At 48.7% G+C, this 24,444-nt stretch overlaps 1 protein-coding gene across 2 annotated transcripts in view; it reads left to right on the top strand.

Moving 5' to 3' along the window:
* Window positions 1-24,444, top strand: part of TNS3 (tensin 3) — a gene marked incomplete at both ends in the record, with an annotated part of 191,523 nt that overhangs the window by 70,216 nt on the left and 96,863 nt on the right. Inside the window, 8 exons of one of the 2 annotated variants that reach the window (XM_080701412.1) lie at window positions 264-435; window positions 3,442-3,492; window positions 5,774-5,896; window positions 10,648-10,712; window positions 14,153-14,236; window positions 17,672-17,784; window positions 19,476-19,536; window positions 20,804-20,879. In XM_080701412.1, the coding sequence (XP_080557538.1) occupies window positions 264-435; window positions 3,442-3,492; window positions 5,774-5,896; window positions 10,648-10,712; window positions 14,153-14,236; window positions 17,672-17,784; window positions 19,476-19,536; window positions 20,804-20,879 (745 nt within the window). Of the gene's footprint in view, window positions 1-263; window positions 436-3,441; window positions 3,493-5,773; window positions 5,897-10,647; window positions 10,713-14,152; window positions 14,237-17,671; window positions 17,785-19,475; window positions 19,537-20,803; window positions 20,880-24,444 lie in introns of those variants that run through there. The other variant, XM_080701413.1, reaches the window with a different exon arrangement.

Genomic DNA, 24,444 nt, shown 5'->3' with positions numbered 1-24,444 from the left:
CTACCCAAGCCCCTGCACTGCCGCCCGGAGCATCTCATTCTCTGCTTATTCCTGCTCCTGGCTTGTACCAACCCAGTTGTGCCCTGCAGGGGATTTTAGATCCCAGGGATTTTAGATCCGGTTCCTCCCTTGAGCAGAGCAAGGTGTTCAAGATGTAACAGTCACATTCCTGGGATGCCTGCTGCTCTTTGGTAAAAACCTAAGAGTGAATGTGGCCCACTTTCCCTCTTCTGCTTGCTGACTGGCCTCCTCCTTTTCAACAGGCCCACAGCCCTGAGCCCCGCCATGGAGGACGGCCATGAGCTGGACCTCACCTACATCACTGAGCGGATTATCGCTGTGTCCTTCCCCATTGGCTGCTCCGAGGAGTCCTACTTGCTCAGCCTGCAGGAGGTCACGCGCATGCTCAAGTCTAAGCACGGGGACAATTACCTGGTGAGCGGTGGGGCCCTCTGTGCCCAGGGCATGGTGCTACGGGGCTTTGGGCACTTGTCCTGCAGGGCGCTGTGGGAAGAGCAGGCATTGCAGAACCCTCATCTACAAGAGGACGAGTCCGGGTCTGGACTGTTTACAGCTGACCCCAGGGATGGATGCTCCTTTGTTGTACACCAAGGGTTCTGACTCACTTTGGTGCCCTGGTGCCTCAGGGCACCCCTGCAAGCCTCCTTTGGCCAGTTCTATGCGTCCTCCCTGGTATCAAAAAGCATCCTGGCTATGTCTCTTCTGACCAGTGAGCTAGGATGACAGCGGGTGAGAAATAAGGGCTGTACATGGCCAGGTAGACGGCTCAGACATCACACACACATGGAGTCTTCTCCTTTCTGCTGTTGTAATCATCTTGGTGATTAAATTCCAGCATGGTGACCTCCTCTTAATCTGCGGCCTTATCGACTATAATCTAGCCCACTGAGGGCCGCAGGGAGGTTCCTACCACCATTAAAGTCTTCTCCCCCTTCATACCTAGGATTGGGCTAGCAGTGCGCCTGGGCCACGGAGCAGAAGCTGCCTGTGCAGCTTCACTGCTGTCCTTGGCTTCTAGACCGCTCTCTTCCGCTCTCTTCCATAGGAACGTGCGAGGACCCCTCCTAGCCCCGAGGCCCCCGAGGCCCCACCTCTGCCTGAAGTCTGGCCTAGCTCTGACCTGGTGTGGACAAGGAGCTGGTCCCCAAGTGCCCAGGACGGCACAATCCTAAGGGCTCCTCCTGTCCAGACTCCTCTGTCCCAGAGATGGTATCTGTGGACCTAGACTCCCTGCATGAGAAGCAGACCCAAGCTGGTCATTTTGTCCCAACTTCTGTCACTTTTCCTGCCCAGCTTGCACTCCCTAAAGAGACAGTGCGCAGGGCCCAGGGTGTGGATGGCATTGGTTGGGTCTGGGGTCCATTCTCCTTCTGCCCTGTGGGGCTCGGTCAGGGGCAGAGCCCCCTGCAAGCTGGCCAGTGTGCATGAGGGGGGGGGATCTTTCTTTTTTTGTGTGGTTCTGGGGATGGAACCCAGGGACATTCTACCTCTGAGATACACCCCCAGACCTATTTTTTAGTCTCTTTATTTTGGAAACAGGGTCTCACTAAGTTGCGAAGGGCCTTGCTAAGTAGCTGAGACTGGCTGCGAACTGGGATCCTCTGGTCTCCACCTCCTAAATGCTGGGATTACAAGTGTGCACCACCATGCCCGGCCCTCTTACTTGTTTTTGGACAAGGACTTTTTTGAAGAGCCTGAAGAAAAACTCATTCATGTGTGTGTGTGTGTGTGTGTGTGTGTGTGTGTGTGTTGTACAGACCCCCAATTAAGAACCAAAGGGCAGCCTTATATTTTGAGGATTGGATTTGAAAACAAAACAGTCCCTGAATCTAAGAATCACCAATGGCGGACATCCACTGCGATGGGGCTGGTGATGTGGGAGCATCCTGGACCTTCTTAGGAAGGCCAGCTTAGTCCTGATGATTCTGGCAGGGCTGGGGCTGCTGGGGGACAAGGCGGAGTGGACCCGGGAGACAGCTGGCAGGGTTAAAATGAGCTGTGTCTGAAGTCAGGGCAAAGGGGCCCCCTCCCCCATGGGCGGGACCCCGGTTGACCTGGACAAGGCGGTCCTCTCTCTTTCCCTCCCACCTGCTCTCTGAAGTGAGAGGGACTTTTACATTCTCTCTCTTTTCCTTTCTCCCTCACTCCCTTTCTTGTGGTCCTGGGGATTGAGCCTTCTACCACTGAGATACATCCCCAGCCCTTTTTTCCTTTATTGTTTTGAAGCAGGGTCTCACTAAGTCATTGTGCTCTGGCCTGAAGTTTCAGTCCTCCTAAAGTTTCAGTCCTCCTGCTTCAGCCTCCCAAGTAACCGGGATTACAGGGATGCATCACCCCACCAGGTTCCTTTAGTTACTTTTGAAGACCTCTCACTGCGGAAACATTCTCTTTTTATTGTTTTGCTTTACTTGAGCATGTATAAGAGCCCACAGAGAGCTCTGCACAAGAACCCACAGACAGGTCATGCACAAGCTGCCTGCCCTTCACACACCAGGGCCACTCACTGTAGAGAGTACTGATCTGCTCCAGTGTACCCTCCCAGCAAGCCTGCCTCCCAGGGTACCCTCCCAGCAAGCCTGCCTCCCAGGGTACCCTCCCAGCAAGCCTGCCTCCCAGGGTACCCTCCCAGCAAGCCTGCCTTCCAGGGTACCTTTCCCAGCAAGCCTGCCTTCCAGGGTACCCTCCCAGCAAGCCTGCCTCCCAGGGTACCCTCCCAGCAAGCCTGCCTCCCAGGGTACCCTCCCAGCAAGCCTGCCTCCCAGGGTACCCTCCCAGCAAGCCTGCCTCCCAGGGTACCCTCCCAGCAAGCCTGCCTTCCAGTGTACCTTTCCCAGCAAGCCTGCCTTCCAGGGTACCCTCCCAGCAAGCCTGCCTCCCAGGGTACCCTCCCAGCAAGCCTGCCTCCCAGGGTACCCTCCCAGCAAGCCTGCCTCCCAGGGTACCCTCCCAGCAAGCCTGCCTCCCAGGGTACCCTCCCAGCAAGCCTGCCTCCCAGGGTACCCTCTCAGCAAGCCTGCCTCCCAGGGTACCCTTCCCAGCAAGCCTGCCTCTCAGAGCTGGACCCGGCAAGCTGTGCTACAGACATTAATATATGTAGATATTTGTGTAGACATATCTTATGTATTGAAATATTTTGCATCCATTAGAATTTAAAAAAATAGCAATATAGTAAATTGACTGTTTTCAGAATAGTTAAACAAAGTGAAATATAGAATTTATGTAGGACGTTTAAGGATTTATTTTGCTGTCCTTGTCTATTTAATTTCTTTTTTTAAAATTCTGTAATAACATATATACTTGCACGTTTTTATCTTTATCAACCCTCAATATCTCAGAGACAGTGTGTAAAATGCAGTTGTGCTTCCTCCTCTCATTGAGATACATGGTTTTTCTAAAAGTTTTTTTTCTTCTCTTTTGTAGGTATTAAACCTTTCAGAAAAGAGATATGATCTTACGAAGCTTAACCCAAAGGTATGGGCTTTCATCCTTTCTGTTCTGAGTTTTATTACATGTAAGTGTGAGTGTAGCTTGCTTTGCTTGTGCTAAAGTCGTATGTTATGGGGCTTTGTGGAATGTGGCTTGATGAGGGCTATTGGGAACTGTTCATACCTGTTATTTTTTCATTAAAATTGTTTTTGGGGAGATCTGAAATGATTACGGATTCATAGGAAATAGCAGCAGTAATACAGAGCGATCCCATAAACCCTTCACTCCACGACCCTCTGGTGGCATCTCGCAAAACTACCACGGTTTGAGCATTCCATTCTCAAAGTCTGAAGTCCCAAATGCTCCCAATTCTGAAGTTCTGTTTCCTTGGCCCCATGGTCCAAGTGGAAAATCCACACCACGAAACTTTGTTTCCTGTACAAACTTATTGAAAACATTGCATAAAATTATACTTGGGCTATAAGGATAAGGTGTATATGAAACACAAATGAATTTCATGTTTAGACCTGGGTCCAAACAAAACCCAAGGGTTTTATGGCTGTGAATATTGCAAAATCTAAAAATACAACCCCAAATCCAAAACTCATCTGACTCTAAGACTTTTGGACAAGGAACATCAACTTGCAGAGAAGTCTCAAGGCTGTGTGTGTGTGTGTGTGTGTGTGTGTGTGTACGTACATTCCGTCATTATATGCATGTATAGGTTTATATCGTCACTTCAACCAGAATACAGAACGCTCTAATCACGAAGATGTCTCCCCTGCTGTTCTTTGGCTTTCTGTTTCCACCTCTTTGTAGTCATAACCATCACCCTCAACCATAATTATTTTTAACAGCAAACATGTAAAGGAAATTTTAAGATGGTGTAAATATAAGTTATGTTGGCTACATGCTGATACACACACATGTATATTCAATGTTAGAATATTTTAGCCATCAAAATAAACATAAGTACAAGTTGAGCATCCCTTATCTCCAGGCCCCAAATCTGAATGGCAAAAAGTTCTGGATTTCTTTTTTTCTTTCCCTCCCTCCCTTCCTCCTTTCCTTCCTTCCTTCATGGTACTGAAGATTGAACCCAAGAGCATCCTACCTTTGAGCTACACTCCAGCCCTCTATATTTTTTCATTTTGAAACTGGGGCTTACTGAATTGCTGAGATTCCTCCTAAGTTGCTGAGCCTGATCTCAAACCAGTGATCCTTCTGACTCAGTCTCCCAAGTACTGGGATGACAGGCATACCACTATGGGTGGCTAGTTCTGAATTTCTGAGCATTTTAGATTTTGCGTTTTGAGATTAGGGATACTCACTCAACTGGTCAAAGTCCATGCAAATATTTTAAAATGGAAGTCTGAAACATTTCCAGTCCCAAGCATTTTGAATGCGGGACCCCCAAACCTGTAACAACATGGTACCATGCCTAGTTTCACACTATTTAGCAAAGTAGAATACAGACTTTATGTAAAATAGTATTCGGGCTATACTGAATACACATTCAAAAGGAGGCCCAGGAATTCAATAAAGGGCCTGGTCTTTGTGTCTGCATGGGTGGCGGGGGGGGGGTCACTTTTCCTGCTTCCTGGCGGTTTTCTGAACTTTCTAACCCATTGAACACTATACCACTTTTAGACCAAGCTAGAGCTCTGCCTTCCCTTCCCTTTATGAAAGGAAATAAAAGGAAAAGCAACACCACCCTGTGGCCACACTGGGCTTTAGGGTTGGATTTCTGCTCAGAGCTGAGGATCTTTTGCACAATGGCCCCATCGGTTATTTTTCTGGGTTCTTTGCATCAAACTGGATGGAATGGAGACTCCAAGGTGCTTCCTCCCTCACGGGCAGATTCTTGTCTTTGGAGGAGCTTGCCTGTGTCCCCAGCCTGCAGGATAGGCATTTGTTCCTGTGGTGCTGGGGCTTGGCTGGCTCTTCCTCCTCCACGCACTCTAGTTTATAGTCTGCAGGGAAAAATCTTGGCAGAGGCTTTGGCCAAACACTGTTTTAGCTCTTGAAGATCCTTGGTTCCTTCCACAGAATACTGCACCACCAGCACCTCTGAAAAGCCTTCCTAGAATTGTCACCCAGCTGCAAAGGAGCAGCCCTTCCCCCGGGGGAATATGATGGAGCTTAATCATATCCTCTCTGGTAAAGGAGACTGGTCATAACGCCCCTTACTTATCAGAGAAGAATTTTGCACTATCGTGCTTTATCCTCAAATGATTCGTTTTGGAAAATGAAAGCAGTCAGCACGAGATGGCCTCAGAAGGCTTCAAGAGATGGACACTGAGGCGGCCTTTCTCTCTCCTTGCAGATCTTGGATGTGGGCTGGCCGGAGCTGCACGCACCGCCCCTGAACAAGATTTGCACCATCTGCAAGGCGCAGGAGTCCTGGCTCAACAGCGACCCCCAGCACGTGGTGGTCATCCACTGCAGGGTGAGTGCCGCCCTGTGGCGCTGGGGGCTCACAGGGTGGAGACAATGCTGGTCAGGTGGGGAGCTGAGCCGTGTCTAAGAGCTATTTCAGTGCGTGTGACCTGCCCCGCCTGCTGTGCAGTTAGGTTTACTTATTTCTCCTTAAGAAGATGGACAGGAAGACTGATGCCACCTGCAGAGTTCAGCCTGAGAATTCACAGGATTGAGGTCTCCAGTGGTGTTGTTGGAAAAGCAGTGCTCTCAGCCCTTCCTTCTAGTCGTTCAATTTAACAAGTTATTTATTTTTATGCTTCTATTGGTGCATTATAGTCTCATCATAATCAGTTTCTTTTTCAGTACTAAGGGTAGAACCCAGAGGTATTCTACCTCCGAGCTACAGCCCCAGCCCTATTTTTAAATTTTATTTTGAAACAGGGTCTCATTAAGTTGCAGAGAGCCCTACTAAGTAGCTGAGGCTGTCCGTGAACCACGATCTAAACTGCGATCTTCTGGTCTCAGCCTCCCAAATGCTGTGATTCCAAGTGTGTGCAACCATGCCCTGCTCAGTTTTTTTGTTTTAAATGAAGCTGAAACAAACTATAATATTACTTAAGCATATGGATCCCCAGGGGCGAAATGACCACAGGACATCTCTAAAATGTGTGCTTTCCCCAAGCGACCCTGAGCTCTCTGGTAGGATTCCTAGCAGCACAGTGTGATGTCCTCTGTGCTTATTCTGCTCTGGGGTCCCACAAACCCTTCTCAAAACGCTCTGAAAATATGCCATCAGAGATAAAGCCCCTTTTAGTGTGAAATTGCTGAGGTCCCACTTAGCTGAAGTTCAGCGTCTTCCTCGCTGCGGGGGTGGAATCCCTGACACTGGCCCCAATCTGCCAGCTCTGCAGAAGGCACATCATTCCTTACATGCCAGAAATGACTGGCATAGCCTGGGCCTGTCCCGGCCTGGGCAGGGGCACCGTGCGGGTCAGCCACAGCCCGCCCTCCTTCCCCACGACAGGTTGGTACATTGTGCCTGTGTCCAACCTCCCTGATGCTGTTTGGGCAGAGTGAGGCTGCACTTATTTGGGGAGATTTCCCCCATGTCAGACTCTGTTTTGAAAGTGTATCAACAGCACGTTTAGCATAGCCAGAAACCCTGCAGCTTTTGGTTACTATCAGGCCATTATTGTTCAAAGTTCCATCGATTGTTGCCCGCCCTACAAGACTGTCGCCACAAGATGAGTCTGCCTTCCACCTGTTTACCCACAACCTGTGAGCTAAGAGTTGTTTTTCTGTGACAGCTGTAGGAGGTTCAAATTATAGAATAGTTTGGAACATAACCACCCCTCTCTTTATGCAAATCCATGCACGCTGCAGTGACGGGGTTGAGGATGTGCACCAAAGCCGTGCAGCCCATGAAACCTAAAATCTTACTATCAGGCTCTTTCAAGAAAATATGTTATAGCTGAGTATAGTGGTGCATGCCTGTGATCCCAGTACTTGGGAGGCTGAAACAGGATGCTTACAGGTTTGAGGCCAGCCTCAGCAATGTAGGGAGGCCCTCAGTAACTTAGTGAGGCCCTGTTTCAAAAGAGCTGGAGGCATAGCTCAGAGGCAAAGCATCCCTGGGCTTAACTCTTAGTAATATATACATATATCCCTAGTAACATATACATATGTATATATACATGTAAAAAAAGTATATATATATATATGTGTGTGTGTGTGTGTGTATATATATATATATATATATATATATATATATATATATATCTCCCTAGTAATATATGAAAGGGGATCATCTTAATTCCTAGTAATATATATAAAAGTAAAATAAAAATGATTTTATATTAGGATAAGGCTGGCTTTATGAGCTGCATTTGAAAATATTCCCTTCTCTCTAATTTTGTGGGAGAATTTTAGAAGGACCAACACAAGTTCTTTATATTTTGGGTAGAATTGCAAGTGGCCATTTGGTCCTGGGTTATCCTTTGAAAGACACTATTATTATGGCTTCAGTCTCTTCCCTCTTTCTAAGTCTGTTTAGATTTCCTATTTGTTCATGAGTTTGTCTTGGCAGGTGGCATATTTCTAGGAATCTGTACTTTTCTTCTAGGTTATCCAATTTATTGTAAGCACATGGTTGCCCATAGTTGTCTCTTGTGACCTTTTGTATTTCTGTGCTATCAGTTGTGATGTCTTCTCTTTCCTTTGTTTTTGCTTGAGTCTTTTTCTTTTGTTTTATCTTAGCTAATCTAACTAAAGCTTTGTCAGTTTCCTTTTTCAAAAAATGAAATAAATCAACACCTCTCAGTTTCATCAACCCTTCCTATTGTTTTGTAGGTCTCTACTTTGTTCTGCTAAGATCTCCGCTGTTTCCTTCCTTCGACTAACGGTGGCTTCGCTCTTCTTTTTCTACTTCTTTGAGATGAGTGCTAGTTGCTTATTTGAAGCCTTTCTTCTGTTTGGATGTAGGCTGTTAAGCTTCCCTCCTGGAACTGCTTTTGCTGTATCTCATAGTTTGTTGTGTTTCCATTTTTGTTTTTTTCTCAAGATATTTTTAAATGTCCCTTATAATTTCTTCCTTGACCCAGGAGTTGTTCAGGAGCATGTTATGTAACCTTCACATATTTGTAAACTTTCCAAGATTCCTCCTGTTACTGATGTAAAGCTTCATACTGTGGTGGTCAGAAAAGATATTTGATATGATTTCATTCTTCTTAAATCTGTTAAGACTTGTTTCATGGGCTAACATAAGATCTGTCTTGGAGAATGTTCTGTGTGGACTTGAGAAGAATGTGGATTCTTTTTGCTCTTGGATGGGAGGTTTTGTATATGTGTGAGAGGTCCGTTTGGTCCTTATTGATTTTCTATCTGGATAATCTTCCCGTTGTTGAAGTGGGGTAAGGAAGTCCTTGGTATTACTGTATTTCTGTCCACCTCTCCCCTCAGATCTCTTAACATTTACTTTGTGTATAACTAGTGTCACAAAAAATAACTGATTGAGGATATCAACAATGAATGTGCACATTTGCATACTAGGTTTTGGCCAAGGTGTTGATGTTTTCTTTTAGGTAAATTTTTGTTCATAAAACTAATAAAATTTCTATGCAAGGAGCATGTTAGTAGCTTTTTAGTCAGTAAGTGCATATGCCAAGATTCAGCTGCAAAGGGCTTGTCAAGTGCCTGCGTTGAATAACTATTAGAAACACCTTTGACTTTCACAGGACAGAGAGCAGACTGATCCTGGGTGACACGCACATAGGATTGTTGATTGATCGAAAGTTTGATTTCAACTTGTTCATTCATTCCTTTTGAAGAATAGAGTTAAGGAGCTACATAGTGGTGGCTCTGCCATTTCTGCTTCATGTGATTCTAGATCAGGGCCAGGTAATCTTTTTTTTTTTTTTTTTTAAGTAAGCACTTGGGTAATATGGTGCTGCTGCAGTTCCTCAAACTGCTGCTGCTCTGTGGTTGGAAATAAAGAAATGGAGGAGCCTTGTCCCATCTGACTTGTGGATGGATGATGACATTTGAATTTCATGTAATCTTCACATGCCTCAGAATTTCATTCTTTTTGGACTTTTTTCTTCAGTGTGTGGCTTTTGTTTTTATTGTGGTACTGGGGATACCTGGGGCATTCTACCTCTGAGCTACATACATCCCTGACCCTTTTTTTTTTTTTTTTTTGGTGATACTGGGGATGGAACCCTTCTACCTCCAGGCTACACTCCCAGACCCATTTTATATTTTATTTGGAAACAGGGTCTCTTAAGCCAGTGCGGCTGGCTTCAAACCTGCACGATCCTCCTGTCTCAGCTTCCCAAGTGCGGGGATTACAAGCATGCGCCACCACGCCTGGCTCCTGACCCCTTTTTAATTTTTAACTTTGCAATAGAATCTTGCTAGGTTGCTGAGGATCTTAATAAATTGCTGAGGCTGGCCTTGCACCTGTGATTCATCTTGTCTCAACCTCCCAAGTACTGGGATTACAGCCATGAACTGTCATGCCCGGTTTAGTGGTATAAAAGTGTTAAGCCTGACTGTTAGCTCACAGGTTTTAAGGAATGCGATGGTAGCAGAACTGGCTTGTGAGCTGATTTGCTGACTACCATTAGTAGGTCCTGGCAGCGTTTTCTGAAAGGTGTGGTCCATGGTTCTGGGTGGGGGTGGCCTGTCGCATAGCTTCCCCTTGGTCTGCTATCTGCTGTTGGTGATGTGGACCCGCATGCACAATGGTCTGTGCATGTCTTTGTTATGTTGGCTGCTGTCTCATCTCCATGGTGCCTGTGTGGCACGGGAGCCCTCTTTGTGTACGGGGGTTCCCGGGAGCTGGGTGCTGCCTGGGCCAGTGTAGCGCTGCTCCTGGCTCCCTGGGCTCTGCTGTCTAGTGGGTGTGCAGCCCTGGTCGCTGCCCCGTGAGCAGGTGCTTACTCCCGTTTCACCTGGGTAATTAGGACATGCTAATTGCTATCATTCCTGGCACAGTTTTGTCCAGCCTAATTGGGAGGTGGTGAAATGTCTGGCTGCCGCTGGGTGGGTCTGCCCATTGACACCTGTCCTTGGTGTGGGCCCGTGGGTGCGGTTCCCTGCTGTGGAGGCTGCTTGTGTTGGGTGCTGGCTCTTCCCTAACAGAGAGGCAGAGGCCGTCAAGCTGGCCAAGCCACCAAGCAAGCTCTCCTTTATTCTATTCACCGTTGGGCGTTACGTCTAGTCGCATCTCTGCTGTGGGAGCCCAGAGAACATTCCTTCTTCACCTTTTCTCTCCTGCAGGGTGGGAAAGGACGCATCGGCGTGGTCATATCGTCCTACATGCACTTCACCAACGTCTCCGCCAGGTAGGATGGCTGCCGGGGGTGTTGGGTGTAGAGACTGTGTGGGCTGGATGGTAGGTAGGCTTCCTGGGAGCAATGCAGGACAGATCTCTTGTCCCCAGTACCAGGGCCATCTGTGCCTGTTTGGGACCCCGGCGATTGACATGAGGGCTTACACAGAGGCATGAAAAATCTGAGCTCAGACATTCTTTAGTGAAAATAATAAGAGGTAAATGTTATTATTAAAAGCAGAGCTGAAGCTGGGTGTGGGGGCTCACGCTTGCAATCCTAGCATTTAGTTGGCTGGGCAGGAGATCTGAGTTTGAGGACAGCCTCAGTTATTTAATGAGACCCTCCACAACTTAGTGAGATCTTGTTTCAAAATGAAGAATAAAGCCGGGCGTGGTGGCGCACGCTTGTAATCCCCGCACTTGGGAGGCGGAGATAGGAGGATTGTGCAGGTTCGAAGCCAGCCTCACTGGCTTAAAAGACCCTGTTTCCAAATAAAATATAAAATAGGTCTGGGAGTGTAGCCCGGAGGTAAAAGGGTTTCCAGGAACCCCAGTACCACACACACAAAAAAAATAATAAAGAATAAAAAATAGGGCTGGGGGTGTAGCTGGGAGGTAGAATGCCCCTGGGTTCCATCCCCAGTACTAAAAAACAAAACAAAACAAAAAATAGCAGAACATCTCTGTTTAGGTCATACCTTGTAAATAATGATGGCGACAGCTACTTAGGCCAGAGAAGTAGACCAGATGTTCCCCTGTTCTCCCTGAATCCTTCCAACTAAACCCACGAGGCAATCATCGGTCCCTTTGAACAGATGCAGAACTGAGGCTCAGAGAAGTTTAGCAGCTTGTCTAGTCTCCAAATGGGAATCCGGTCCACGCCAGGTCTCAGGAGGTGGGGCAGTAATTGTGGGGACTTTAAAGGAGCCACCAGGTACCCTATACCTGGTGCAAAGACACTGTGGGGTCACAGGAACTCCAGCCTGGGTCCGGTCCTGCTGGCCACCTGTAGTGTGTTGTACCATGATCTACTTGATGAGGGACAAATCTCCCCTCCTGCTACAATTCGGTTTAGAAGAGTCACTCTTAGGCTGAGGCTGTAGGTCAGTAGAACTTTGCCTAACGCGTACAAGGCCCAAGATTTCATCCCTAGCACTGCAAAAGGAGAAAGAAAAAACAAAAAGAAACAGAAAGTAGCCTTCTGTATGGCTCTGACAGCTGTGCCTGCCGTGTCTTCTCAATGGCTACCTTGTGTAGCCTGATCTGAGCAAAGAGACACTGCTCCTGTTAGCCGATGGACCTTTCCCTTTCTAGCCAAAAGGAGTGAAGTTTGAGTTTCAGATTGTTTTCTCTGGACACGAATTGGGGAGCTGGTGGTGCCTGCCAGGGCGGAAACTTACCCCACAAGAAAACCAGAGCTCTCTGGGCGACAATAAGCATCTCTGTGTGAGCCGGACGCACAGAGACTCCCGGTCCACACAGAGGCCCCTCAGTCATGCCCGAGGCATCTGGTCGGAGACTGGCGAGCTGCCCGAGCATTTCTGTCCCCACAGTGCCGTTCTGTGCTCTGGCTAATGCGGGAGCTTTGGGGAACTGGGGAGAAATAAGGGCCCATCCCCGGTGCACATTTAAATACTGTCCTGATGGTGAAGACGGGTCCCAGCCATATGGCAAAGAATCACCAGGGTAAAGGGAGTTATAGCTGGACTGCCCAGGTGTCCTGAGGTTCTGTATGCCGCTGCCCACAAAGCGCTTAGGACCGTGTCTGTGCTCAAACTTGAGTGGTCGCTGATGCTGCTGTTTTTAATAAAAGCAACATGATTAAGTGCTTTTAAATTAAATGGTCTAGTCGGGTATGGTGGTTCACACTTGTAATCTCAGCATTTGGGAGGCTGAGACAGGAGGATCGCGGTTCATGGACAGCCTCAGCTACTTAGTGAGGCCCTGTGCAACTCAGTGAGACCCTGTTTCAAAATAAAGAATAAAAAACAGAGTTGAAGGTGTCATTCACAGGTAGAATGACCCTGGGCTCAATCCCTAGTACCGCCAAAAAAAAAAAAAAAAAAAAAGAAAAAATCCTGGGAATGCTATTAATACTGAACTGAAATATTGGCCAGAATCTATGCTCAGCACTGAGCTGAACAGGTGAATTCCAGAAAGGCGAATGGGTGCCTATGTAACTCGATATTCATCTCCCTTTACTCATTAAGGGAAATATCCAGTGCTCAGCTGGACCTTTCTGTTGGTGAGGACCCCACCAGCCAGACCTTGGTATAGTCCAAACCAGCAGCAGGCCCGCTGTTACTGAGCATTCAAGGGGAGTTGGACCCATGCATGATGATTTCCAATGCTTTTCCTTTGTTCTTCAGCCTGTCTTGCTGCAGTTTTTCATGGTCTTTAAGGTGCCCGCCATTCCATATATTTATATATATGGAAGGAATGAATAATAAATATACATTATATACATAGTTTTGTTTTTCTTAGAAGGACATACACATTTTCCTAAGGAGCGGGCCCACCTCTCTGTGAGATTTTCAGGGAAACGTTTGGCTCACACAAGTCTGAGTTGTTAAGTCTCACTGCAGTTCTGTTCCCCAATTCATCCCGAGGCCAGCTCACAAAACCCAGCCACGCCCCACTGCGGGTCTTGGAAGGCTGTGTAACTGCTGCTGGTGAGCACCATGGGGTCGAAACCTCGGTGCTAGAAAGCAGGGCTCCCTTGCATAGCAGCCACTTCAAGAATGCAAACATAGCCAGGTGTGGTGGCGCAGGCTTTTCATCCAGCACTCGGGAAGGCTGAGACAGGAGGATCATGGTTCAAGGCCAGCCCCAGCTACTTAGTGAGGCCCTTTGCAACTCAGTGAAGCCCTGTTTCAAAATAAAGAAAAAGAAAATAGGAGTAGGGGTGTAACTCAGAGGTAGAATGTCCCTGGGTTCCATCCCCAGTACTGCAGTAATAGTAGTAGTGATGATGATGATGATGATGATGATGATGATGATGATAAAACAGAACACAGTCCCGCAGCCCTCAGGCCTCAGGTACTTCTCCAGCATCCCCGCCCTGGGCTGCCCCTTCCCGACCCCATGCGTCATTTCCTAGAAGTGGCTTGAGCTGAGTGTCCCCCACTGTTTCCTCTTGGGACTGCATGTCCTAGCTAAGAGTGCACCCGGAGGAGCACGAGCCGACACTCCTCAGTCTTAGCGTCAACCCTTCAAGGTGCTCTATTCTGGGGGGCTTGACTCCCACTTTGAACGGAGCATACCCCACAGGGAATCGCAATCCAAGGAGAGGTAGTTGGCGTGAGTATGTGTGGGGGGTGGCCAAGAATGAAGCCCCTAGTGGAAGCTGAGTGCCTGGAGCAGCCACAGGGTGCGTGACCCAAGCCCCCAGCCACGCGGCGGGTGGGACTCCATCCACTTCACACCCTTTCTCTTTTTCCTTTGCTTCCTCAGTGCAGACCAGGCCCTGGACAGATTTGCAATGAAGAAGTTTTATGATGACAAAGTTTTGGCGTTAATGCAGCCATCCCAGAAACGGTACGTATCCATCCCTGGAGCTCAGAGGGGAGAGGCAAAGAGGATGTTACCTTTAAACAAACGAGGGCAGAAAAGTCATGCCTGGTGCAGTGTCCTTGGGTGAGAAGAGCCACCCTCTATGTCTCTGAGCCTCCAGGCTGCAGCTCTGGGAGGGCAGACCAGGACCTTTCTCACTTATGGTCTTTCTCTCCGGCATTGGCCACTTTGATGTTTATGATCCAGCCAAAACTTGTTTCTGTCTGCTAGGCCCAGGGTCAGTGACCTTGCGCTTTGACAGGCTGATGGGTGGATGTCTCATTCATTGCAGGCTGAGTGGTCTCCTTCACTCCTGTTCTAGCACAAAGGCAACTGTAGACAGCATAGGAATAGGCAAATGTATTTTGATTCCTGCGGTCAGCTGCTTGATGCTGTGCCTTTGAAGCAGGGGTTTGGGGAGGGATTTCTGTCTCCTGTGACCCCTTCCTGATCAGCATGGCCCACCGTGGTGGAGCAGAGCTTTCTCCTTTTGTGGCTGGCCCTGTCTGGCTGAAGTCCAGAGGATCTGGCAGTGAGCTGGCCCACAACTTTGCTCTTTCCAGATGAGCCTTGTTGGCAGATCAGGGCCACGAAGACCACCCTGCCCCCATGCAACTCCAGTGCAGTATTAAGCCAATCATTTAGCAAGGAATGTGTTCAAGAATTGCCAAGGCAGTTGATGAACAGCTTTCGACCATGGAGATGGGATAGTTGTGCCCTGACCTTTGCACGTGAGCCTCGATGGTCCACATCTGCTGTTTGTAGTGCAGCCGAGGGCTGGCTGCGTCCGCAGATCTGGAAAGGGATTTCTGGGACATTAAGGCGCCTTCTTTTGTTGCGGCTGCTCCAGTGTCCTGGGCTTGTCTCTGCTTGGACAGGAGTGTTTGTATGTTGAAGCCTGTGTCCTGCTCTGAGCAACAGACCCCAAGAGGAATGCAAATCATGGTGCAAACCCAGCATATTATTAGCATTATAGCTAAATAGCCCCTTGTTCTATTTTGAACCATGAAGTACTATTTCTCCACTGAACAGTTCTCCAAATGGGAATAGTCTTCCGACCTACTGCGTAGAAGATGCGGTGGAAACGAGACTGTCACCCACACGGAAAGTCCAGAACGTGCCCCAGAGGCATGACTCCCCTTATCTGTCCTTCTCATCCTTGTTACCTCCTGAACAAGCATCTTTTTAAAAACATTAAAAGAGTGCCGGGCAGGGGAAGGGCGCTTCTCATTTGAACATGCCCACAGCTCTCGTGCACTCAAAGCCCTTACATCTTGTGATAACAGCCGGGTTGAACTTTGCAACCCCAGGCTAACTCTTTGCACCCAGAACGCTCTGTTCCTGGAGCCATTTTGGCTACCTTGCTCAGTGCCTGTATTAGATAATGTTCACCAAATAATGATTGAGTTGGTGAACAACTGCGTGCCTGTGTGAGACGGCTGGGGGAGGCTGATACCAGGATAACGTGCGGAGGTAGCTTTTATGGAGTAGAGAGCCTTCTCCATCACCGGGATGCTCTGGGGACTAGAGCTGCTTTACAGGCTATTTTAAGACAAAGGCCAAGAAATCATTTTGAAGCTCCTACTACTCTTGAGAGTGAATTAATTTAAGGCTGGGAACGCAGTCACTGGCAGAAAGAGAATGCACAGCCTCAGAACCTTGTGGGCATTGATAACTACCGGGGTTCCTGCCATGTCTGCACGGGGTTGGTTGCAGGCCGCTCAGGGATTCTAAGATCTGCATGTGCTCAGGGATTCTAAGATCTGCATGTGCTCAAATCCCTTCCCTAAAATGGCTGATGTTTGCATGAAACCTACACAGTCTCCTGTATGCTTCAGATAATTTCTAGATGAGACTTCAGATAATCTCTAGATGGTTTATGATACTAATGCACTTTCCCTGCTGCCTAAAACCTATAAGTCTACTGCTTTGCAAACACCTAAACCCAAGATGATATTCTTTACTGAGGCTTTCCTCCAGGATGGACTATGGGGCTTTATGGTTTTTTTTTTTTTTTTTTTTTTGGTGGTACTGGGGATGGAACCCTTCTACCTCCGGGCTACACTCCCAGACCTATTTATTTTATATTTTATTTAAAAACATAGTCTCTTAGGCCAGCAAGGCTGGCTTTGAACCTGCGTGATCCTCCTGTCTCCACCTCCCCAGCATGGGGATTACAAGGGTGCGCCACCACGCCCGGCTGGGGCTGTATGTTTTTGAATGTTTATCAGAGACTTCCTATCATCCAGTTGGCTTTGTATATAAATTCAGCTTCTTGAGTGATGGCCGGCTTTGAATTCTGATGTGCACTAGAGAATTTGTCTTCCTGTGAGTGGGTGGAGCCTACGACTGTTTCTGTCCCGGGACAGATGGTCTTGGTCCCTGCAGGGATTTGAGGCGTGAGGCCCCCACGCTGGTGAGTGGAACTTGCTGTCTCCTGACTGGTTCTGCTGTGAGCATCAGATATGTACAAAGGGGCTGATACTTTGGGGTCTTCGGTTTGGGTTCGGTTTTGTTTTTCTTCCTTGCAAAGATTGCAGTTCTTTGGTGGAGACATACTAGAGAGGTGAGCGGGCCATGAAGGAGGTTGTGTGGGTAAACAGTAAGGCTCTGGGAGGGGCCTTGGGACAAGGGCTGACTCTGGGCTCTCAGCTCCATGGAAACAGGGGCTGCCGTGCCAGGCCTCACGTGGGAGACCCAGGGCCAAAGGAATACCAGAGCTTGCTGAGGGGCCAGCGCACAGGCCACTAACTACCACCTTGTCTTACCTCATGAGGACACTGGCCACCACATACTCCTAGAGTTGACATGTCCCTCTTGAGCCCCATGTGCATACGAAGATAATGTGCTGCCATCCTGTGTATACAAGGGGAGTGCCTGCCACGTCTCACAGGCCAGGATAGATACTCCTGGTGGCCTTCACCTTGGAACTGAGTAGGAAGAGAGGGCCCAAGAGAGGACACGAGGGCAGAGCCATTCAGGGCCTTTGAAGTCCTAGAGTTTCTCCTGTGTGCTGTGCGGTGGAAGGTCCAGTGTAGGATGGAGTGTAGGCCACACTGTTCCTGTGCAGGAACAGGAAGCCGTGGGTATGGAGTTGCTAGGCCTGCATTATGTGGCCCCGTGGGGCTCAGCGAACAGGTGGGGAGGCCTCCGGGCATGTGGGCGCCTATGCATAGGAGCTGCTCGTGCCTCTGTGTCCCCGCAGTCCGGCACAGGGTCTTCGCAGGTGGTTCCTAGAGGTATGGATGGAGCCCCCATTAGGGCTGCGACACTGTGGGGTATGGGCTGAGAGTCACCTTTTTTTGGTACCTGGAGACCAGCCCCAGCCTTGGCGCGTGATCCTGGGTGTGACCCAGGATGCTTGGGTTTAACATATTTCTGGGGGTGCTGCTGTGGAGTCTAAGCCTTTGGCCCTTGCAGGTACGTGCAGTTTCTCAGCGGGCTCCTGTCGGGGTCAGTGAAGATGAATGCCTCTCCCCTGTTCCTGCATTTTGTCATCCTGCATGGCATCCCCAACTTTGACACCGGAGGAGGTGAGTGGCTTCCGTAGCATGGTGCCTGTGATTTGCTGCCCCAGACTTGGGGCTTCCTCTGGTCCCCTTGAGATAAGCAAGCCCCCCTTCTTTCTGTGGTGTCCTGGCCTGTGCCTCAACTCCCTGGTCATAGATATAAACTTTTCTTGAGGACAGAGCTGCAGTTTCATGGGACTGGACTGAACAGTGATCAGGGGAAGGACAACTGGCCAGAAAAGGCATCATTCATGCCCTGTGCCCTTCCGTTGTGACTCTGACTTGACCTAAAGAGTCACACAGTGCAGGAGAAGCCCTCAGGAGAGAGGCTCCTCAGGCTGTCTTAGGAGCCCATCTTCTCCCTCCTCCTTAGAAGGATCCCCAGCTTAAGCACACAGCATGTGGCTGGTGTAGAGACCTGTTCTCTCCTCTCTGGTCTCATCTGGATAGATGCTTACTCACCCATTTCTCCTCTTTTCCCTCCTCTTCCTCCTGCTCTTTCTCTTCTTCCTTCCCTGGGATTTGAACTCATGGTCTCTGGCATGGTAGGCAAGCCCTTTGCCCCTAAGCTACATCTAATCTCCCTTTCTCCTTTTTATTTTTATTTATTTATTTATTTATTTTTTTGGTGGTACTGGGGTTCCTGGAAGCCCTTGTACCTCCGGGCTACACTCCCAGACCTATTTTTACATTTTTATTTGGAAACAGGGTCTCCTAAACCAGCGCGCGGGGCTGGCTTCGAACCTGCGCGATCCTCCTGTTTCTGCCTCCCAAGCACGGGGATTACAAGCGTGCGCCACCACGCCCGGCTCCCTTTCTCCTTTTTAATATTGGAGTTTGAACCCAGAGGCATTCTACCTCCAAGCTTCCTACACCCCCTTTTTTTTTCTTTTCTTTATGTGGTACTGGGGATGGAACCCAGGGGCATTCTACCTCTGAGCTATACCCCAGCCCTATTTTTTATTCTTTTATTTTGAAACAGGGTCTCACTGAGTTGCAAAGGGCCTCACTAAGTAACTGAGGCTGTCCGCAAACCATGATCCTCCTGTCTCAGTTTCCCAAATGCTGAGATTATAAGCGTGCACCACCACACCCGGCTTTTTTTTTTTTTTTTTTTTTTGAAACAGGGTCTTACCATATTGCTGAGGAATCTCACTAAGTTTCTGAGCTGGCCTTGAACATGAAACCCTCCTCTCTCAGCCTCCCAAGCACTGAGATTACAAGCAGGCACCACCACGCCTGGCTCCAAGACCATTTATATTTTGTTTTAAGACAAGGTCTCACTAAGTTGCTGAGGGCTGGCCTCAAACTTGTGAACCTCCTGCCTCAGCCTCCCAAGACACTGGGACTACAGGTTTGTAGCACTGTGCCTGGCTTAGTTTCTTCTGTTTTAAAGTGTGTCTGATCTTTCTAGTCCTCTGCTTATCGGATCAAAGGGACCTTGCTGCACTGCCAGCTGGTCATGATGCCTCCTTCTCTCACTGCTTACAGCCTGGGTCACTCCCAGGATCACGCGCTAAGGCTGGGGCTGGTCTCCAGGTGAGATCTGCCATTTCTTGCAGCAGCCAGTGGCTCCTGGTGCTCGGTGAATGTGGGTGCCACTTTCTTAGCTCCCCGCAGCCCCGGTGGTCTCTTGGTCTCCCTGCGCCCTCGCTCTTTGTTGACCAGCTCACGTGCGCCGCGCTGCCTTTCCACGGACTGTGTCTCTCTTGCAGTATGCCGGCCCTTCCTGAAGCTCTACCAAGCCATGCAGCCTGTGTACACATCCGGGATCTAGTAAGTGTCTGAGCTTGTCCTTGGCATGATAGATGGTCCAGGGGTGGAAGCAGAGCTGAGATGCCTCTCCTGTGGCGGCAGAGGGGTGATGAATGTCTGGGGATCCCAGGAGTCACAGAAGGGTGGCCCTGGGTAGCCCATGCTCCACTCTGCACAGGCCCCCTGTGCTGCCGCCCAGGTCGGCTCCATTGAGGGGCTGGCTGTAGGTGGGCATCCTGGAAGGAGCCTAGGACAGTGCTCCCTTACGGTTCATTCTTCTCCTTTGCGTTTTGCACAAAGGGTAGCCAATGTACATCTTGGAATTTGTATAACCCTGGGGATTTTTGTTGATTTTTCGCTTTTGGTGTGTGGATGGCATCTTGTGGGTGTTAATGTAAAATAAGCAAAGGGACCGAGGGTTTTGCCCCTAGTACTGCTCCTGGCTCCAGGCTGGGCCCCACATATGCAGTGACATCTTGGAAATTGTGCTCTCAGCTTGTATTGGAAGCTGTACCAGCTGCCCCTCAGCTTGGCCTTCAATGGTGTAGTCTGTGGGGACACCATGGGTGGAGAGGGACTCAGCCCTCTCGGGTCACTCCCTGACTCTGACAGTGCCCTTAGGACCCTCCCAAGACTGGAGCTTTCTTGAAAACGTTTGTGTGTGTGTGTGTGTGTGTGTGTGTGTGTGTGTGTGTGTGTGTGGTACTGGGGATGGAACCCAGGGACATTGTCCCTCCAAGCTACACACCCACAGCCCTATTTGTTTTATTCTTTATTTTGAAACAGGGTCTCACTGAGTTGCAAAGGGCCTCACTAAATAGCTGAGGCTGTCTGAGAACCGTGATCCTCCTGTCGGCCTCCTAAATTCCGTGATTACAAGAGTGCGCCATCACACCTGGACAATTTTTGGGGGGTAGTATTTGGGGATAGAACCAATTTTATTCTACCTCCAAGCTACACTTCCAGGTCTATTTTATTTTTATTTTGAAACAGGGTGTCACTAGGTTGATGAGAGTCTCACTACTTGCTGAGGCTGTCCTCAAAAATGCAATCATCCTGTCTCAGCCTCTCAACTACTACAGGGTTACAGAAATGCACTACCAGGTCTGGCTCTCCTGAACACTTCTGACTCTTTTCTGAAGGGTAGATTTTGAGGGACTGGATTCTGAGCTAATGGGAACATTTTGTGTCATTTCTGAGTTTTCAGTACGTGTTCTTGTCTCGACGTGTTGTCTGTCTGTGAAATTGTGACATTGCATACTGATTTACCTTCCTGTCTCTCCCCAAGCAACGTTGGTCCAGAAAACCCCAGCAGGATCTGCATTGTCATCGAGCCGGCCCAGCTGCTGAAGGGGGACATCATGGTGAGTGCCACCGCCACAGCAGTAAGGACACAAAAGGAAGAAGTGATTCTACTTAAAACAATAGCACCTTCATTCCCCCAGCTCCCACAAAGAGCCAGGAGGGAGAATGAAAAGTAGTTTTTAACTCAAGACATTGGGTTAGTTTTCTGAGTAAAGGCATTTTAATTAAAGAGACAGAACCGTTTTGTCCGTGGTCGTCTTTCATTGTAGATTCACCCGCTATATCTAAACTTGGAAATAAGGTCCTAACCCCGCAACTGCCCTGCTGCACATCCCATGTCCTGACCACAAGGAATGATCCTAACCCAATCACTGGCCTCCCAGGGGGCAGAAGCACAAATAGAATGAGTGTTTAGCATTAAAAGTCGTGACATGAAGTGCAGCTGGTAAAGATCAAAACAGTGATTTCTCCAGATACTTTCGTTCCTTGAGTGTGTTGATTTTTGGAAGAGATGAACTTTTCCTTTTTTTTTTTATTCTTTTTTTGGTCTGTTATCTATCTTAAATACTAAAGAATTTGCACATGCAAAATAATTTTAGTAAAGATTTTGTCTGAACTAAGGAAAGCCTTTAAGGCATATGTATCGCTGCCAGTGCGCATAGAGTAACTTAGATATAATCTTGGCTTGGGCTCCACTTTGATAAGATGGCAAGTCATGAGTTTGTTTTGTATCGTAGTATAAAATGGTTCATCCAGAGTCTTTGAGGGTCTTAATTAATTTTCCCTGGAAGCTCAGATTTTAAAACTCTTTGTTAATGGATGGGGAAATCCCCACCTTACCCTTGTCAGATTCTCAAAAATATCAGGGCTAGAGATGTAGGTCAGTGGTAGATCCTGCACTTAGCCCGTGCTTGGCCCTAAGTTGGATCCCAGCACCGATAAAAGAAAATCCAGCTCATGATGATGGGCACCTAGGGACACACTCACACCTGGCAGGCTCAGTGTTCCCTCCAGAGGGCGGGATTGTGCAGGGGAGCTGGCTCTCATGGGGAGTGAGCTTAGTTAGGAGAGCTGCCTGCGGCTGAGCCCTGATGCTGCTAAGTACCTCCCAGGCACCAAAAACCTCATCTCCCACCCTGAAGACAACCTCCAGATGAGAGAGCTGCAGTGCCCATAAATGAGGAGGCACACGTGGGGGTGGTTAATCCTCCATCCGGGCTCATTATTCAGCCTCTGTCTCTTACTGCCCAGTGAGGAAGGACTCGGTGCCTGGGGTTAGTGTACAGTGTAGCTGTGCCCCTTGCATCCGTTTGGTTAGCTGCGAGGGGTTGGGTCTTACTTTGCCCCTTTTGCCCAGGCATGAAGCACTGGCAATGGTTGGTTAAAGGATCTGAGCTTTTTATTGGCTTCTTTGTTTATTTCCCAGTACTGGGAATTGAACCCAAGGGCACTTTACCACCAAACCACACTTCCAGCCCCTTTTTATTTTTGGACAGGGATTCATTACGTTGGCCAGCTTGGCCTCGAACCTGTGATCCTCCTGCCTCAGCCACCAAGATAGCTGAGAATACAGGCATGTGCCACTGTGCCCAGCAGGGCTAAGCTTGTATTGAGCGCCTGCTGTATTTCAGCACTGACTATAGAGTTTTATGTAGCTTGGCTTTAACCCACCATCAGCCCTGGGATGGGGCCTGGCGGTCCAGGCTTTAAAGTCAAGGCCAGGACTGGCTGTTGGCGGTGCTGGTAGGACTCGCACCTGGCTGTCCTCTCCCTCTGTGCTCTGGCTGCTGTGGGAGGGCGGCTTTGGAGTTGGCTTCTCCAGGGTGGGCAGCATCTTGTCATCAGGGGTGAGCAGTGAGGGCCACAGCTTTTTGTAACTCCTGGGAGGTGATCAAAAAATGCGACATGTAGGTGACTCTGTTAGGATGCAGGGATTCTGCCCCCCTACACCCCAGAAGAACAAGGACAGACCCCCACTTCTCCACCTGGGCTGGTGGCTGCAGGGTCTTCTGAGACCAGAGGGTGGGGGCCGGCTAGAGGCCAGCCTCCAGAATTTCCACTGCATCTCTCTCTCCCTCCCTCCCTCTCTTGCTCTCTCTCTCTCTCTCTCTCTCTCTCTCTCTCTCACTCACTCTCACTCTCCCTCACTTTATTCTCTTTCTTCCCTTTCTCTCTTTTCTTTTCCATATATATATATATATTTTCAGTACTGGGGATTGAACCCAGGGGCTTTCTACCTCTGAGATGCACCCCCGGCTTTTGTATTTTTTTTTTTTTTTTATTGGTGCTCTATAGTCTCACGTCAAAATGGATCATCTTGACACTGGCATACAGTCACACAGTCCTCGGTGCCCTCCCCCTTCACCTATTTCCTCCCTCCTGATACTGAGTGTCCAGGTTAACAATGTTATATTTACATGTATACACATATTTGAATGTATGTTTTCCATTAATGAATCTCAGCCTTCTTTCTCCCCTACCCTTCCTTTCTGGCTTTGCTGAGATTTCCCCTCCATTATCTGGATTCCCTCTGGTATCCCCAATGCTCCCTAGTTTGGGGATATTAGAGAAAACATATGTCTCTTCTCTTTCTGTGCCTGGCCGATCTCACTTAGCATAATGGTCTCCAGGTCTTTCCATCTTCTTGCAGATGATATGATTATGCTCTTCTTTATTGCGGAGTAGAATTCCATTGTGTGTTTTTCCCATAAGTTTGTCGTCCATTCATCTGTTGATGGACACCTAGGTTGGTTCCATACTTTGCCTATTGCGAATTGTGCTGCTGTGAACATGGGTGTGCGTATGTTACTGTAGTTCTCTGATTTTATCTCCTTTGGAAAGATACCCAGGAGTGGTAGAGCTGGATCATATGGTGGATCCATTTCCAGTTTTCTAAGGAATCCCCACACTGATCTCCTTAGCAGCTGAACTAGTCTGTACTCCCACCAACAGTGTAGAAAAGTTCCTGTTTCCCCACATCCTCGTCAGCATTTGTTGTTGACTCTTTTATGCTTGCACCCCCAGCTTTATTTTACTTTGTTTTATTGTGTTTTATTTGATTGCAGTATTAAGGAACCCAGGGGCATTCTACCTCTGAGCTACACCTTCAACCCGTTTTTTTTATTCTTTATTTTGAAACAGTTTGCTGAGGGCCTCACTAAGTAGCTGAGGCTGGCCGCAACCCTGAATCCTCCAGTCTCAGCCTCCCAAGTCCTGGGATTACAGGCACACACCACCATGCCCAGCTTTTTTCCATCATTTTTACCCACTAGTCTTTTTGGAACGTTCTCTGCTTTTCTAGATCCATGAGCTTGGCCGTAGGGAGAGGAAGGAAGGAAGGGAGAGGGACTTCTTTGTTCTGGAGGTCCCTGCTGGAGACATGGGCTTTTCTGCAGACCAAGACTTGCAGATGCAGTGTAGCCCAGGGGGCCAGGCCAGGAGGAGCAGGACAGGTTGGGCGAGGATTCAGGTGGCGTGAGCAGGGACCTGGACAATGAGGTGCAGGGCTGGAAGGGTGTTGCCTGCAGAGGGCACAGCATCCTGGCCTCTGTGCTCAGTGGAGCGTGGTGCCTTGTGAGGAAACCCATCCTCCTAGAAAGGAATGCTCGATAAGAGTATGCGGGG

This window comes from Muscardinus avellanarius (genome assembly GCF_963383645.1).
Source record: "Muscardinus avellanarius genome assembly, chromosome: 9".
NCBI lineage: Eukaryota > Metazoa > Chordata > Mammalia > Rodentia > Gliridae > Muscardinus > Muscardinus avellanarius.
This window is presented reverse-complemented; position numbering and strand designations above follow the sequence as displayed.